Source organism: Besnoitia besnoiti, chromosome I, assembly GCF_002563875.1.
Source record: "Besnoitia besnoiti strain Bb-Ger1 chromosome I, whole genome shotgun sequence".
In the NCBI taxonomy this organism is placed as follows: domain Eukaryota; phylum Apicomplexa; class Conoidasida; order Eucoccidiorida; family Sarcocystidae; genus Besnoitia; species Besnoitia besnoiti.
The window spans coordinates 4,622,127-4,637,441 of NC_042356.1; the positions used below are offsets into that span (position 1 = coordinate 4,622,127).

At 57.5% G+C, this 15,315-nt stretch overlaps 3 protein-coding genes across 3 annotated transcripts; 1 reads left to right on the forward strand and 2 right to left on the reverse strand.

The window, feature by feature from the left end:
* Nucleotides 1-139: 139 nt before the first annotated feature.
* Nucleotides 140-5,384, reverse strand: BESB_006720 (SprT domain-containing protein; the record flags this gene model as incomplete). The annotated part of the gene is made up of 7 exons (XM_029359427.1): nucleotides 140-239; nucleotides 714-1,968; nucleotides 2,471-2,552; nucleotides 2,775-2,888; nucleotides 3,382-3,459; nucleotides 3,984-4,052; nucleotides 4,281-5,384. The coding sequence occupies 7 exons, from the start codon at nucleotides 5,382-5,384 to the stop codon at nucleotides 140-142; spliced, it is 2,802 nt and encodes a 933-aa protein (XP_029222340.1).
* A 2,149-nt stretch (nucleotides 5,385-7,533) lies between these two features.
* BESB_006730 (large subunit ribosomal protein IMG2) lies at nucleotides 7,534-9,356 on the reverse strand (the record flags this gene model as incomplete). The annotated part of the gene is made up of 3 exons (XM_029359428.1): nucleotides 7,534-7,656; nucleotides 8,203-8,304; nucleotides 8,793-9,356. The coding sequence occupies 3 exons, from the start codon at nucleotides 9,354-9,356 to the stop codon at nucleotides 7,534-7,536; spliced, it is 789 nt and encodes a 262-aa protein (XP_029222341.1).
* Nucleotides 9,357-10,262: 906 nt separating this feature from the next.
* BESB_006740 (uncharacterized protein) lies at nucleotides 10,263-12,698 on the forward strand (the record flags this gene model as incomplete). The annotated part of the gene is made up of 3 exons (XM_029359429.1): nucleotides 10,263-11,289; nucleotides 11,736-11,839; nucleotides 12,048-12,698. 3 exons carry the CDS (start codon nucleotides 10,263-10,265, stop codon nucleotides 12,696-12,698), a joined length of 1,782 nt encoding a protein of 593 aa, XP_029222342.1.
* Between the last annotated feature and the right edge of the window lie 2,617 nt (nucleotides 12,699-15,315).

Sequence of the window (15,315 nt, forward strand, 5' to 3'; positions counted from 1 at the left end):
AGCACCCACGCTTTTGGTGTGCCTGCAGAATGCGCAGGCATACGTGCGTCTGGGTGTGGAATTAGAGGATGCCGCGTTCGATGGGTAAGCAGCACGCAAACAAAGTCCTATTCAGAGGCCGACGTGAACAGCGAGGCAGTTACGAGTGTGCGCTTGGCAATGGAGAGAGTGCGTCTCCCTCCCTGGCCGCCGGAGCGAGGTCACGACGGCCGCGGAGACGGTCCGGATCTCGAATGCAGCTGAGCACAACACCATGACATGCAGGCAAGCACGCACACTCGGCGAAGGCGAGAGACAGTCAGACAGAAGCAACAGAAGCTTCCTGTGGTTCGCATCCATCCGACTGAGTGCTCGGGCTCCTGCGCCCGGCGGAAACCTGCCGGCTCCAGTTGCATGAGAGACGGCAGCCCGACGTGGTTGACTGCCTCGCGCTAGCTCGTACACAAGTCGCATTCTTCACCAGGGGGTCCGTCCTTAGGCAAAGCGCAAAAACTGGAACAAGACTTGAGCCTCTGAAAGGCGTGCCCCGGGTCTCCGCTACCTCCTGCAGGAGTCAACACTCGCGCGTCCACACCTGCACTCGCGCATGGCGGCACGTACTCATATATATACATATATATCTTGTAGACTTATTTATATATATATATGCATTTAAGAAAGTACGATTGCTGTTCGCTGAGTGTCCGTATCTGTCCGCCCTTGAAGCTACTTACCATTGTATGTGGCGTCGAAATTCCCGTAGGCCCTCAAAGCCGTGGCCGCAGTAGCGGCAGAGATTCGCATCCGACGGTGGGCTAAGATCCCCCACCGGCGAAGAAGTTGCAGCTTCTTCTCTCTCTCTGCTCTCAGATGCTTCAGCTCCGGACTCAGAAGACGACGCACACGCCGCAGAAGCTTCAGAAGCAGCGGCTGCGCGGCTTGGAAACGACGACTGCGCCAGCTGTCGGGGCGCCACTCTAGTCCTGGCTGCCTGGCCGCCGACCGGAGGGAGCTCTCGATCGCGAGGGAAAGGCGCTGCATCGCCATGGCTGCTGGACACGAAGACGACGTCGCCGTCGTCTTCCAGGCCATCTACGCTTGACACGCCTGCGTCAGATCCGAGCCTTCGACTCCTCTGCGGCTCTTCAGCCGGCTGCGCGGCACCGTCTCTCCTGGCGCCCGCTCCCTGGCAGTCTCTACGCCTCGTTCGCGGTGAAACAGGTCTCCCTGAGAGCGATGACGGCGGCGGCGACGGCGGCGATGGCTGCCTGCGCGACGGGTGCAAGGAGAGCGACGCATCCGAAGACGTGCGGACTGCGACGCACTCGACAGCGTCGTCGTCTGAGACGGCGCCGCTTCTTCCTCGCGCAGAAGAGGAAGAAGTCGCGGCGGACGACGACGGGCTCGCTGAAGGGACTGCGCCACCCCGGGACGACGAAGTCGCTGCTGCTCTCGCCTGCGTCTGGCGAGACGCAGGCGAGAGTGACGGCACAAATGAAGAATCCGAAGAAGGGGAAGCGCGCACAGGCGGCGACGCTCCGGAAAGAGGACTCTCCGCGCGTCCTGCCCCGTCCATTTTCGCAGTCAGAAGCCGCTCTCGCCTATGCAGATTGACCGCGTCTGCGAACGAAAGCGAGTCGGCGACGGTGCCCAGCGGCGAGAACGAGGGCCTCGTGCCTGCGGCCGCAGGAGTCACCGGCGTATTGGCGGCATAGCTTTCCGCCTTCCCCCGACCTCCCGTTTTTTTCCACGTGTCGAGTAACCCGAGTTGTTTCGGTTTCCCCGCTGACGCAGGTGAAGCCGCATCCGATCTCGCTTTGGCCGCCGGCGTGTCGCGCGCCGCCGCACCTGCCGCAGACCTGCTCTTCTGCGGAGGCCTTTGCGCCGACTTGCCGGACCGCGATGAAGAAGCTTTGCGGCTCGCCGCGAGTGCCTTCGGCTCACTGATCTTCACGTACGTGCCTCCGCAGGCCTGCTGATGGTCAGCCCCTGCGGCGCCGAGATCGAACAGAAACACGCGTGAACAGCAAGGAGGAATGAACTCCCGCAGCTCCCAGCATACGCTGACTCGAACTCAAATCCTACCTCGCACGTTGAGAAGAAGTATTTGTAGAAGCGTCCACGCATGGATGGAGACGTCCATCCACAGTCGCACAGCACGCGCCGCGCAACACGTTCAAGCACGATGCATATCTACATCTTTATCTATATCCTGCATATGTATTCCATATGCAGAGATCCGATTCCCACGCGCGGGCGACAAAGTTGTGAGAAATCGAGAGCAAGGCATCTCGCGTCTGCGAAGTTCAGGCAGGAGACCTAAACCTGACGCGTATGCCGCCACTGTTCGCGGACGACTGTCCTCCCGAAACACATTCCGCTCAAGTCGTGCGCACGCCGGCGGCACTAATACGACAATACGCTCACAGGCGTCCTCCAGCATCCTATTTAGCAAAAAGAGTCGTCTCTTCTTCCCCACCGCGACACTTACACCATCGATCGTAGGGGCCTGGCGCGCGATTCATCGACCGGCGAACGTAGCCGAAGTACGGAGGCGTCTCGCGGCATTTGCCCTGGAAACGAAAGGAAGGGACTCTCGAAGAAAGATGAAAAGGCAAGAAACCACGCGCCGCATACAACGAAAAAAAAGCAGTACATGTGAGCCTGCGAGAGCGCCGGAAGGCAGCGACACGAGGAGGCCCATTGAATCAGCCGCGACAGACGCAAACGCAACGAAGCAAAGCTCCAGAAAAGGAGCTCGAAAAACAACTTCAAAAACCAAAGCGAGGTCGTACTTGACATCGCCAGATGTGCGTTCTGTAATAATCCACTTCGTCGTGGAAAGTGTGGAAGACGGTGATGTTGAGCCCGGTCAGCGCGTTGAGACGGTGCATGTGCGCCAGAAAATCCTAAAAAAAAGACAGACCTGCGCGAAATGTGAGCAAGTCTGACAGCCTGCCCCGAAGCGCCATCGCCACCCATATCTGCCTAATTTGTGTATTTCGACAGATACCAATTCCTGTATATATATACCAGTTGACATACGGTTTCTGAGGATGAAGATCGGTCACGTGAAACATACCAGACGCACAGGTCTACAAGGCTGCTGGCGACAAACAGCAGGCCCGGGACGTTCGACATTAAACCTTCACGCCGCTTGCTGCTGTGCGAGCTACTGAATTGACATACTCCACCCTCCCTACGGACTGTATCGGCAGGAATACGTAAACAAATATATGTATATATATATATATTTATTTACGTCTGGACGAGTGAGGCTGCCTGCTGGGAGAAACGAGCTTGACTTCACATAGTTGAACGTCTTGTCTGGCACTATAGGGGTTTCCGCGTGGACGCTGTCTTGCGTTTCGGAGGCTGCGAAGGCGCGAAGGAGGTATGTACCGGTCCGTGAGCGTCGTGTTCGCGATCTCTTTTGGTCACAAACAGGAACGCGTGAATCATCTCGTGAAGAAGAGTCTCCTGGAAAAAATCGAAAAAAACTTGAAACGGCCACCCCACTCCGACGCAAGCCCATGTCTTCTTGCCATTCGAAAAAAGGGGAGATTGAATCTCCATGCTTGCGAATTGAAAATGCGCTGCTGCCAAAAAGTTGCTCAACTGCCTCTCTGCGCGAGCGAAGGCCGGATAGGACTTAGTTTACCGTGGCGCAATGCACTCAGCATCTGCACACGTGCACGCAGACTCACTTCCGACTTCAATCGACTATTACATATATTAGTAAATATTCTTACACATATAGACACGCATTCGCGTCCTTCTTCGACAGACCTGTCTCTGCCGCTCTACTCTCACAAATGCCCAGGTACACACGCAGACGCTGGTAGCTCGTCGCACACTTATATATATATATATATATGTACTTTCGGTTAAACATGCATATGTAGGCTGAGTAAGGCAGGCGGACGGCACAACGTATCACATAGGCAGCCTGGATAATCCTGCGGGCGCCCCGCTTCACCCTGCAGCGGGAGTCTCTTTCTCACTCGAAATTCCTTCACAGAGCGGAACTTGAGAAGGGGTTCAGAGAGCCGCACAGAGCAGTAGCCTCCAGCCTGAAAAGTCACACAAAAGCACGCGGACAACGCAAAGTGAACACGAAGACAGCACGTCGCAGAACTCCGCTCGGAGCCGGCAGCGACGGACTGAGCGCAAGCGAGATCTGATCCAGCCGCTCAGCGGCGCCGCCTCCCACTCTCGTTCGCGTCTGGACACCCTCGAAAGCGAAAACGCCGCACGCGCGCAAGCCTCGCGGATGCTGCCTGGAAGAGGGGGATGCGCACCTGGTAGACGCAGAGGCCTGCGCAAAGCGTCATGCGGCGACTCCAGCGCACTTCGACTCCAGCCAACTTTCCTTCGAAGAACGCGTCATTGTAGTGCGCAAATAGCGCATGCAAATCCGGCGCAACCAGCTCCTCCTCTCCGTGCGAGGCGCGGCGATGCGTCGCGCGGCGCGGGCCTCCGGAGAATGCGGATGACGACGAGGGACAGGCAGCAGGCAAGGACGGCGGCGGAGAGAGGAGCGAAGCACCAGGGGACGAAGGCGACGCACGCGACGCCGAAGCGACCGGAGGATCGGCAGAGCCAGACGGAGACGAAGGTATCCGTGAGGAGACTGAAGGCCGCGAAGGCGGTCGCGCCGGGAAAACGGGCAGGACTTCGTGTGAAGAAAAAATGGACTGCATGCCTTGGTTCTGGCTCGACAGAGAGGCGCCAGAGAGCGTGTTAGGCAACTTGTCGGCTTCCGCGTGAGGAGACGAATCCGGCTGAGCTGTACGTACACCGCAGGCAGACTGCGGGAGAGCGGCGGTCTCCCGGCGCGTGAAGAGCGAGGGAGCGGAAACGGGGTTCACGCGAGAAGAAGACAAACGAGAAGAGGAAAGATCAGAAAAAGACTTGGCCACGCTCGGATTGCCACCAGAAGGAGGATCCGAGCGACAAGGAAAGGGAGAGGAGTAGTCACGCCTGCAAGGTGAGGCGGTTCGTTGCGAAGAACGTCTTTCGCAGGCTGACGGGGCAGAAGACGAAGGAGAGGCAGCAAAAACCAGAGCCGCTTCTTCATTCCGACGTTGACTCGGCCGCGGAGACCTCTCCGAATACAGCTCTCGATCTCTTTGGCCGTCTTCCGTCTCTGCGTGCTTGCGAGAAGAAATCTTGTCCCGCTCGCCGCCAGCGGAGATATGGTGCTCGACTCCTTCGATTTGAAGTTCACGTCTCCTCTTCAGCACAAGGAGGACTTCCACGTCGTCGTCTCCATCGGCTTCTCGAGGCTTCTGCCTCCGCTCTTCGCCGCAGAAGAGGACGTCTCCAGTCTCCGTGCAGGTGGCTTCAAGGTACTCTCCCGCACACCCCCCCGAAGCGCCGTCCTCCTCTCTTCCGCCCTCCATGGCGCTTGCCGCGACCGGAATTTCCTCTCACCCTGCGGCTCTTCCTTCGGACTTTCGCTCTGCCGAGCCCTGGGCCGTTTTCTTAGGTAGTATCTTATTAATTGTCATCCCTATGCATATAGCGGCGGCTAGACAAGAAGTCGCGCCAAAATATGCAGCGCGAAGTCTTCTCTTTGAATAACAAAACGTAGAACGGGTAGCGCCAAGCAAAGCCGGCAAGAAAAACAAGGAAACGAAGAAATGTCGGCTTGAGTCGACGAAGCGACCTGCAGGCTGATCAGGTCACTCAGTTCGTTGTCGTTCGCGGAGGTCTGACACTCGAAAAAACCTTTCCCCAGCGGCAAACGCAGCGTCGCAGACTGGTCGCCATTCCTGTCTTCTGGCAGCTGCGAATGGCGCGCCGGCGTTGCTGCAAAATCTTTAGCGAGAAACTCTCACGGCAACAGAAGGATGAGACGAAGGCATGCCAGCAAAAAAATTCAGGGCTGCACTCCTACTTCCTCTGCTCGTGCCCCATTTCTGAATTCGCACTGTTGGCATGTCTCGCGCAGCATGCAAAGGCACATCGAAAGACGAAAACAGCAGCTCCTTCACGTTGTGGACGGTCGATACGGGCCTCTCGGGAGAAAAAACTGTGGACATGCAAAGCGAGAGACGCTAGACCGATTTGTCAAGTTGTTTTGTCGGTTGTAGAAAAAAACACCTCGTGTTGTCTACGAAGTTTTTCGCTGAACGCATGCGCCGCTGTCTGCTGCCCGCCTCAAGCCGACTCGCCGTTGCTAGCTGCGCAAGGTACGTCGAGCCGTGGCGGCTCGCTGTGCAGAAGTGAGAATAATCATGAAGCAGAAGCTCCCACTGCCTTCCCAGCGCCCACGAAGGAGCGCGCAGTGGCAAGTGGAGGGTATGACTCGATGGAACTCTCTTAGAGGGAAAGCAAATGACTCTCCACTCCGTCAACCGCTCTCCTCGCGCCCGGCGCCCTGCGCGCGCGACCAGCCGTGGCCATCGAGCCTCGTTGACGCGCTTCTTCAGCCGTTGGATCCTCACCTGCAGCGACGTTGTGTCCTCTCCTTTTGAAGGGCAGTGCATTGTTGAAAAGGCACCAGCGAGGTAGAAATCAAGCCGGAGGGACTGACGTCTTCACGGAGGAAGTTAACCCGGTAGGTGTACGTACACCGCAGATTCGGCCCATCTGGGGTGCGCAGGGTCTGTTCCCTTTTAGGATCACTCCAGCGTCTCATTTGTAAGTATAGTGTTCTTTAGAACGGCGTTTCTCCCTTTCCGTGTGTGCCTGACGCGAGGCGTAGCGCGCGAGCTTGCCGCTGTGGAGACGCTGAGTCCGCCCGCAGTGGAAGCTGCATCTTTCGCAGCTAGTTAAGGTACACTGTATCCTACGAAGAACCCTATGCACTTAAGGTGGGCAATCGACAGCGCCAGTTCCCTCGAGCGCCCTTCCAGTTAGCAGATAGAGTGCGCTACACATGCGCGTGCCACGTGTCTGTCGAGCCTCGGCGCGTGTCCGCCAGTCATGGAAGCCCTCTTCCTCTTGAGCCGATGAGATTTCACGACGCCCTGCTGGCGCAAAAAGAGTCAATCTGAGCGAAAAACGTGCGGCGAATTCGAGTGGCGCAGCTGCCGCGTGGTCGTGGGTTTGCCTCTCGTTCACCGGCGCTTCGCTGTGCACGCGCACGAAGGTAGCCAGTCTGCCCAGAAGAAACGTGCTGAGAGAACTAGAGTGCCGTGGCTAAGAAGTCTCGCCACTCTGGCGATCGCACGGAAACTTGAGCTCTGTCAGTCTTCAGGAAGGAAATAGAAAACGTTCGATTCTAGGAGAAGAAGGGGAGGGGAGGCGAGAAAGGAGGACTGCACCCCCGAGAGAGAATACAAACAAGAAAACGGAGCGTCAGCACCGAAGCGAAAAGAAGGGATTAAGCAGAACTGTTGTTTATTGAGTTCGAGACACTCGCAAATGCCCCCCCCCCCCCCCCCCCCCCCCCCCCCCCCCCCCCCCCCCCCCCCGCCACCCGTACCGTCACCGCACGAGATCTGTTTGCATCTATTCAGTACATATATATATATACATATTTTACATATATATATTATATGACGCAGGAGTAAGAATCGGAGAAACGCGTCGCGGGATCAGATTTTAGAAGCCGAGAGAGCGGAGCCACTGCTTGATTTTCAGGACGTGGAGGCCCTTGACCTCGAGAGTTCCCAGTCGTTCGCGGACCGGCGCTTCGCAGATAGCCATTAAGTCTTTCTTCATCGCCTGCGTAGGAAAAAACGCACGCCATAGCGCCTCCCACAACGCGCATCTCCGCAGAATAACGCTCAGAGATACATTTGAGACAGCGAATGTATTACATTCCATACTGTTAACCGTACTACATATTTTTATATATTTACATGTTTATATGTGGATCCTTGTCTCCGCGCCTCCGAGCGAAATGCTCTACCTTACCCAAAGGCCTACACAGGCCAGCAAGCCCTGTTGACACAGGATGGGTAGAAGTGCCCCGCACCCCCCCTTCGAAGTTCGTTCATTGAGCGCTTTAGGGCTAAACTGCTTGCCACGCGCAAGATTCCTTCTCTGCGGAGCGACACACGCCTTCCGTCTGGCGGCACGAGAGCGCATTCAACGACGCCTCTCGCCGGCACGCGCTGGCGCCCCTCCCGAGCGTCTGCTGTCGCCCTCCAGCGATACTCCTGCTGAGCCTTTCAGCCCTGAAGACCTCCCTGGCGCATGCTTCCTGGGGCTGCATTCTCCCGCAAGGTCCCTGTGAAGCGGCGTTCCCCCAACACATGTCTGTCTCACCGTGATGTCTCCGAAGGCGTGGCGCACGATCGTTGTTACTTCGGTGCCGTGTTTCTTGACGCGCGAGTAGACCGGCAAGTTGCCCGAGGGAGTCCGCACAACCTGCACAGACGGCGCGCATGCCCACGTAGAAATAGAAAAATACGAAATTCACGCCGAGTCGGTGGAGGGGTGAATTGAGAGCGACAAATCCGGTTGCTGGGGACAATCTCCATGTGTCAAGTGCCATACATGCTACAGAAGCAGACAGGCTATCCAAGCAACACAGCCACGCATGCAGACTTGCACTTCCTATTACTTGCTGAGGACAGCAGCCTGCAACATGCGTACGCCTCGCAGAGAAAGAGACTCGCAGGCGGCATGAGGCAGACGCTCCGAAGGACGCACCCGGAGGTGTCTCCTCCATCTGCGCTCAGCTCGAGGCGATGCAATCCTTCCAGCCGACCAGCTGCGCTGTCCCATACAGGAGGCAGAGCACATCACAAAGAAAGAGCGAGCAGATGCGCGTTTGGGTGGCTGAATAGTACCCGGAAACACGCTTACGCGTGAAACCTCGAGCAACAGGGCCCCATGAGGGGATTGACGCGTACTTTGAACGGGACGTGCGAGGTGTCTTTTGCTCTCTGCTGGGCAAACTTCACTTCGACGAGCGAGCGTCTCTGCTGCCCGAGGGCGGCGGGGCACAGTGCAGACTCAGAGGAGGCAGCCTGAGGAGACAAAGAGAGAAGGAGGGAAGACCTCCGCGGCATTGAAGAGAAGGCGACAGCAGACAGCGAAGCGGTGCGCGACAGAAGCTGTTGGCTCTGTCTAGAGATGGAGAAGAAAGGATGCGCCGACGACGGAAAAAAAGAGAAGCTGGGACGGGCAGCCGTGCCGCCCGGCCGCGAGGCGGGGGGAGCGCGAGCGGGTGAAGACGATGAGAACGACGAGCCAGACTCCGAAGCAGGCTGAGGAGGGATGGAATCAGAGACAGCGGAACGCGGAGACGGAGAACACGTCTCGCGATATGGTGTCAGGTTTCTCTGGCGACGAAGTAGACAGAGAGACGGGCGCACGCGAGGCCGGAAAGCGACGGAGGCGCCGCACGGCTCGCCTAGCAGCACTCTCCCGCGCCCCAACGCGGACAACAGACACGGCGTCTCGATCGCCTGCATGATGCCGAACGAGAAAAAGAAACTTCACGCACCTGCGCAAAGAAGAGGTACGACGTCAGCCCCTACATATATCTGCGCCAAGATGTGTACCCGCAGTAGGCCAGAGGGTGAATGCGCGAGAGCAAGAGATCGACGCTGTGGATAGAGAGAGGTACCCCAGTAGAGGGAAACGACAGAGGCCCGGAGCGAAGCAGCAAAGACTAAAGCGATTTACGGAGGGAAAAGTGGGCTCTTCGCGCGAAAAAAAACTGACGCGCCGTTTTGCGCCTTCATCTGGCTACCTGGCCTCGAACGACGTCCAAGGTGTCTAGACACCCGCTACCACCGCTCCGCAAGCGAGGAAAAGTATGGAGAGAGAGGACTATCATCGAGGGTAAAAGGAGAAATGTATTGAGGGAAAATCCTCAAGGAGTCGAGCGACAATTCTTCGGCTGCGCCCCACTGGTTTTATCTCCTGCAGAGTGCATGCGCCGGGCAACGAATGCTTCCCCCGCAAAGAGCACACGCTGGCCGTCGTTAGCTTTTTTTCTTAGTTTCCCCATTTTTCGTTTCTTTTCTATGGCCATCTTCCACGGAGGGCCGCGCCTTCTTCATGTACTCTGTGTGCATTTCTTTTCTTCTCCTCCGGTCTTCTGTGAAGGGCAGCCGAACGCCTTGCGCTGCCGCTGTGCGAGTTGTCTTTTTTTCGCCACGGCAGGCGGCTGCCTCCGAGCTTTAGGTTTCTACCTGCGAGTTCGTCAGCCTTTTCAGAAACCAGGGAGAAATCACTTTCGATGTTACTGTCCGTCGCTCTTTGGAAGTGCGTGACAGCTGTCTGTTGGGCGTGAGGTATCCGTTCAGGGATTTCCGCTCAACGGAAGACGGAATTCGCTTGCATTTCGTTTAATTCCCCGGAAGGTGCATATAATGGAGGCGCACAACGCGTCGCCTGCCTCCATCGGCAGGGCTCCGCCTGCAGAGGGGGGTACTGCAGCAGCTTCTTCGCCTCCGTCATTTTTTCCTCCTTTTTCTACGTCGTCGAGCGAAGCGTTGCCTCGTACCAATGCAGGGAGTCCGTACTCCCACGCGCCTTCAGGTGTCGCTGGCGGTGGCCCCAGCGACGGCGCGCAGGCTGCGAATTCGGCGTCTCTCGCGCCTACCTCTTTTGCAAGCCCGTCTGTAGGCTCCTCTTCGCAACATTTCACCTCTGCAGCCTGTTTGCCGTCGCCTGCCGGCGCCGCCGCGACTCACGCAGCAGGCCGCAGCCCGCCGGACTTGCTTGCTTCTGGAGGCGAGCGGCGGACTGTGCCTGTTGCGGTTCCGCCCTTCTCCTCTCCGTCGTCGCCTGCGGCTTCGGTCGTCTCCTCAGCGTCCCTCGTGTCGGCTGTCTCTGCGTGTCCTGGCGGAGAGGAGGCAGGAGGCCCTGCGAAGCGGACGCGGCCTCCCTCGTCTCCAGACGCGTTTTCTCCGTCTTCCTCGGCGGCTTGCTCGCAGGCCAGGCGCCCCGAGGGGGCCCCTGCAGCAGACGGCCGCGCGACCCTGTCCCCCAAGCGGCGCCTCGTGACGCCGCCGGCCGCCGTGAAGACCGAGCTCGACGGGCTGGCAGGGCAGCTCACCCCGCCTGGGGAGAAGAATGAGCGGACGGCCGAGGGACTGGGTGCGCACAGCGACCCGGGAGGCCCGCCGCGACACACGAGCCTGGGGGGGGCTCCGATCGCGCCGCGCCAGGCAGGTGAAGCGCAGAAGGGCGTTTCTCCCAAGACGGAAGGCGCGGCGAATGGAGGCGCGAGCCTCGACCCCCAAGAGCCCAGACAACACGTCCCTGGCGACCCCGGAGCGGACGCAGACGCGGCAGAGGCGCGCGAAGGCGCGGACGGAGACGCGGAGGAAAACGAACTTCGGAACTCGGAAACAGGGTTCACGCCTCAGGACTTTTACGACTTCTCAGAAGATGGTAAGGTAGCTCCTCCGCGCAGCTGCACGAAACTGCAAGGCGTGCCCCAGTCGGATCGTCTGCGTCCTCGCTATTTGAATAAAACATGCACCGCCGCAGCTCGAAAATAAAAGCACATGCATGCTGCCGTGTGTGCTCGCCTGCTCCTTCTCTGCATGCTGTATGGATATATTTCTTTTTAAAATATATTCGGGGGATGCACATGCGTCGTGGCGGAGACGCGACGAGCTCCGGTGTTGGAATGCTGTCCTTCGACCTGTGCTTCGAATTTACGCGCGTGTGAGATCTTTGAGAGGCCGCGAGGCGGGGCGGTGTCTAGCCTGCGTTGATCTCGGGTTTTTCTCGGCGTTTGCATTTCGTGAGAGCTGACTTGGACCGTCGTTGTGCTTCCCCAGTGTGTCGTTCTTTTTTAATTTTTTTTCTCTGTTTTGCTTTCTCTTGTTCAGTTGCTGCGCTGATGAACGCCTTCATGGCGCCGCACATCGAGGCTGTTGAGGCAGAGGCAGTTGCAGAGACTGTGCGCCTCTGCCTCGGATTCCTCGACGACGCGGTAAGCAGCGAAAGCAGTGGAAGACGCAATGAAAAAAACTACGCACTGGTGACCGTCACTGAGCGCATTCATCAACCACTGCAGGGCTGCGCGCGTCCATGGGCGTTGCTTCTCCCTCTCGTGGGATAGGCAAGCCCCTTGGGGTCTCGAGCTCGCCGTGTGTGTATCTTCCACGCGTTGCGGTGAGGTGTTTTCTGTCTGTCGTTAGGTCGCCCGCGCCATGTTTGTTGCGTCGAGACTGAACTCCGGAGCGAGTGCGCCCGTTGCGCGGTCTTCTTTCTCCGGAAAACCAGACGCGTCGGGCTCTGCTATCTCCTCGACCTCGTCGCTCGTCTGGGGGCCTGCAGGCCCGCCCCTGCGCCTCACGGGCGCCGCGTCCGCAGGGCCCGTCTCTTCGCTGGCGGCGCTGGGCAGCGCGTCCGCGGCTGCGCCTCTCGAGGCCGCTTCGCCTGAAGAGGATGCGCGGCTCGAGAGGCCTCTCCTTGCGGAGCACTGCATCCTCGCCTTCTGCAACGTGAGTCAACGCAAATATCAGCGATGCCGACAAGTCCTGGACACCCACCGACAACTGCAGCAGCTGCTCGTCGCGTACGACGACCGCCGCTTCACGTCTGTGAATCCGATCCATCCGCCAACCCCCGCCCCCCCTGCCGCGCCCAGCAAGGCGGCGACCGCCGGAGACAAGGGGACACTTGTCTCTCCACAGGCCCCGGTCGGGCCCCAGGCGCCCGTGGGCGGCGGCAAGCCCCGGACGGCAGGCGACGCGGGGCCGCCGAAGATGGCAGTTGGTACTGCGCCCAAGACTCCGGAGGGGGGACAAGGACGCGAGAAGAAAGAAGAGACTCTAAAAAGCGCCTGAACCGCTGGAGTGGCGACCGCGGGGGGGGCTACGAGGCCCCAGGCGAAAGAGACTGCGGGGCCCCATCGAGGGAGGTGCTGCGAGGGATGGTGTCTACTACCGAATGCAGTTCCGTTTTTCGACCGCGAAAGGCCCGAACGCCAGGATATTCCGTCGGAGATACCAATAGGGGAGAGACAAGAGAGCGAGACGCACGTTTCAACGGGACGCTTGTCGCGTACCTATACAGTTCTACGCAGATTCTTTTTTAAGTGTACCTGCGGATGCGGTTTGACGTGCATTCTAGGGTTCCGTGTCACGTGCGCGTCCGCGCATATGGGTAGCAGCTATGTATACATTTTCAAAGGTATCGCAGTGAGCGAGGTGACAGTTTAGTGTATCCACCTCAAGCTGTCTCGTTAGGCGTGCTAAGTAGGCAGGTATTGCTGCTGTAGGTATCCCGAAGTAGACGAACAAAACAGGGAGATGGAACTGCGCAAACGTGCAAAGGGGCTCCGTTTCGTTCTCGTTGCTCTTCACGCAGCGCATCTGGATATGTGCGCATATATGTTTGCATCAGTGTCTACTGGCATATGCCAATCTATGTGCGTACACGCATGTAGAATTTAAGGGCTCATCAGAGCCTACCTAATGCGTTTGTTACGGAAGGAGCCGCTTGCACTCAATACGTGTGCTGTCCCTTGTTGTCTGCTTTCGGTGGCGGTTCAAACACACAAAAAAACACAAGTTTTTTTTCGGGTTTGGCTTGTTCATTGATTCGGTCACTCTAACGACGCGCACGGGGTGTAACGCTGCATGAGGAGACGGCTGCATGTGTCCCCGACAGACCGGGGACCCTCTAGATAAACGGCGGCGCCGGAGTTTTTGACCGCGCGGGTGCGAATACAGATCTCACTCACGGGCAGGATCCAGGCCGCAAAGAACGAACGGAACCAGCTGCGCATCTGATAGTAGCCAAGAAAGGTTCATTCAGGGGGCCGAAGACGCAACTTTTCAGCACGTAATAGGGACACAGAAGGAGAGAGAGTACAGGAACGCAGACGGAAGCTCTCTGGGGTCTTGTTCAGATGTGGGTGGGCGGGGTTCGACTGCGCGTGAGATTTTCGCTCATAAACGGGGGCTTGGCACAGCCCATACGCAAAGAGCAAAAGCTGCTCAAGCGGACCGACCCGCATCAAGCGTAACTGAATTCGTGTAGGGGAATTTCAGGTACACACCTGGCGCTAAGAAGGCGAACACGTGAAAGTGTGGACGTCTTTGAAGGGGCGCACCCGATCCAAGTCTAGACGAACCAAGTCACCTCGTTTGCTCCTGGCGCAAGCTGATTGCCGTGGACAAGTAAAACTGTGTCAGTAACCGCTTACGCGTGTCCATCGAGCCATATTTTTCTGCAGGAATCGCCGGGCGCAATAGATGCGATAGGAACGGAGGCCGTGCCTGTCTTTTTCGCCGCCGTCTTTTGTTGGCAGCGGTCAGTGTCAGTTCGCGCGCCAGGGAAGCCTCCTAAACCGGTCTGCAAGCTTCAGTGCCTCCGTTCCTGACGATAGCGCAGGAATAGCTCTAAACCTGGGTTCGGTGGTGAGAATCGCAGAGCGTTCCTTGGCACCCAATCCAAGCAACCAAGTGACTCTCGAAAAGCACAAAGAGCCCCGCAGGAGAGAAACTAAGTATTTGTCACTTCCACGTGAAGGACAATTTTCTGTTGGTGCCGCTGGAGCATTCGCTTGCCACGCCAGCGTCCGAGCGGCATAAACGATGCAGTGGCGGCATTTTGTGCTGGTGGATTTCAGTGTAGCTCTTCGTTGAAGCCACAGATTGTTCAGTATTGGGGATTCGTTTGGAGCTTCACATCACAGTCGAGAAGGCAAAACACATCGAGACGTAAGCTTGGGTACACTAGTGGCTCTCCGTGTGTTTCAGCCTCATAGAAGACTTCAGATTTTGCCTCGCTGTTCATATGACCCAAGAATAAATAGAGGCAGTCGACCAGCGACGAAGGCGAGAGGTGCACGCATGCCGTTTTCTGTCAGCCGGTATAAGCACTGGTATACACTGTCGCTCGCGTCCTGCAGGAGAGCGCACCGTAAATCACGCAAGAACAACCACGTGGCTCGTTACCACGGGTTCGTCTTGCTTTCTCAGGGAGTTTTATCCAAAGAATGGCTCACCTCGTGCATCGAGAAACAGGATTTGTGGAACAGGCGCATTCTGTGGGAAGAGTTGGGTTGTGCGCGTGAACGCATGAGTATGCAGCCCCACGCCAGAAACGTCGTTCGTATTGGAAGGCATGTCTGGGAAATTCGAGCTTTGAATACCCGAATGTTGATACGACATCATTTTATGACTCGAAATGTAGTCAGTGGATGGGTAATTATTTGGGTATACAGTATGATATTCTTGATTGTTATTGGCAGTGCTATTCCACAGGGGAGCAACGGCATTCGATCTGTACGTTTTTCGGTAAAACACAGAGGAGTCCAGCGCTCGGGTTCCCTTCACAGACTTCCGGTCAACTGTTTCGCCGGTACAGGTCAGGTGTTCCTCGCGTGAGCCACGTGTCGTGGGTTCGCGCCGCGCCTTGGCCTGCACTTCCTAGAGCGCCCAAACATGATGCAAT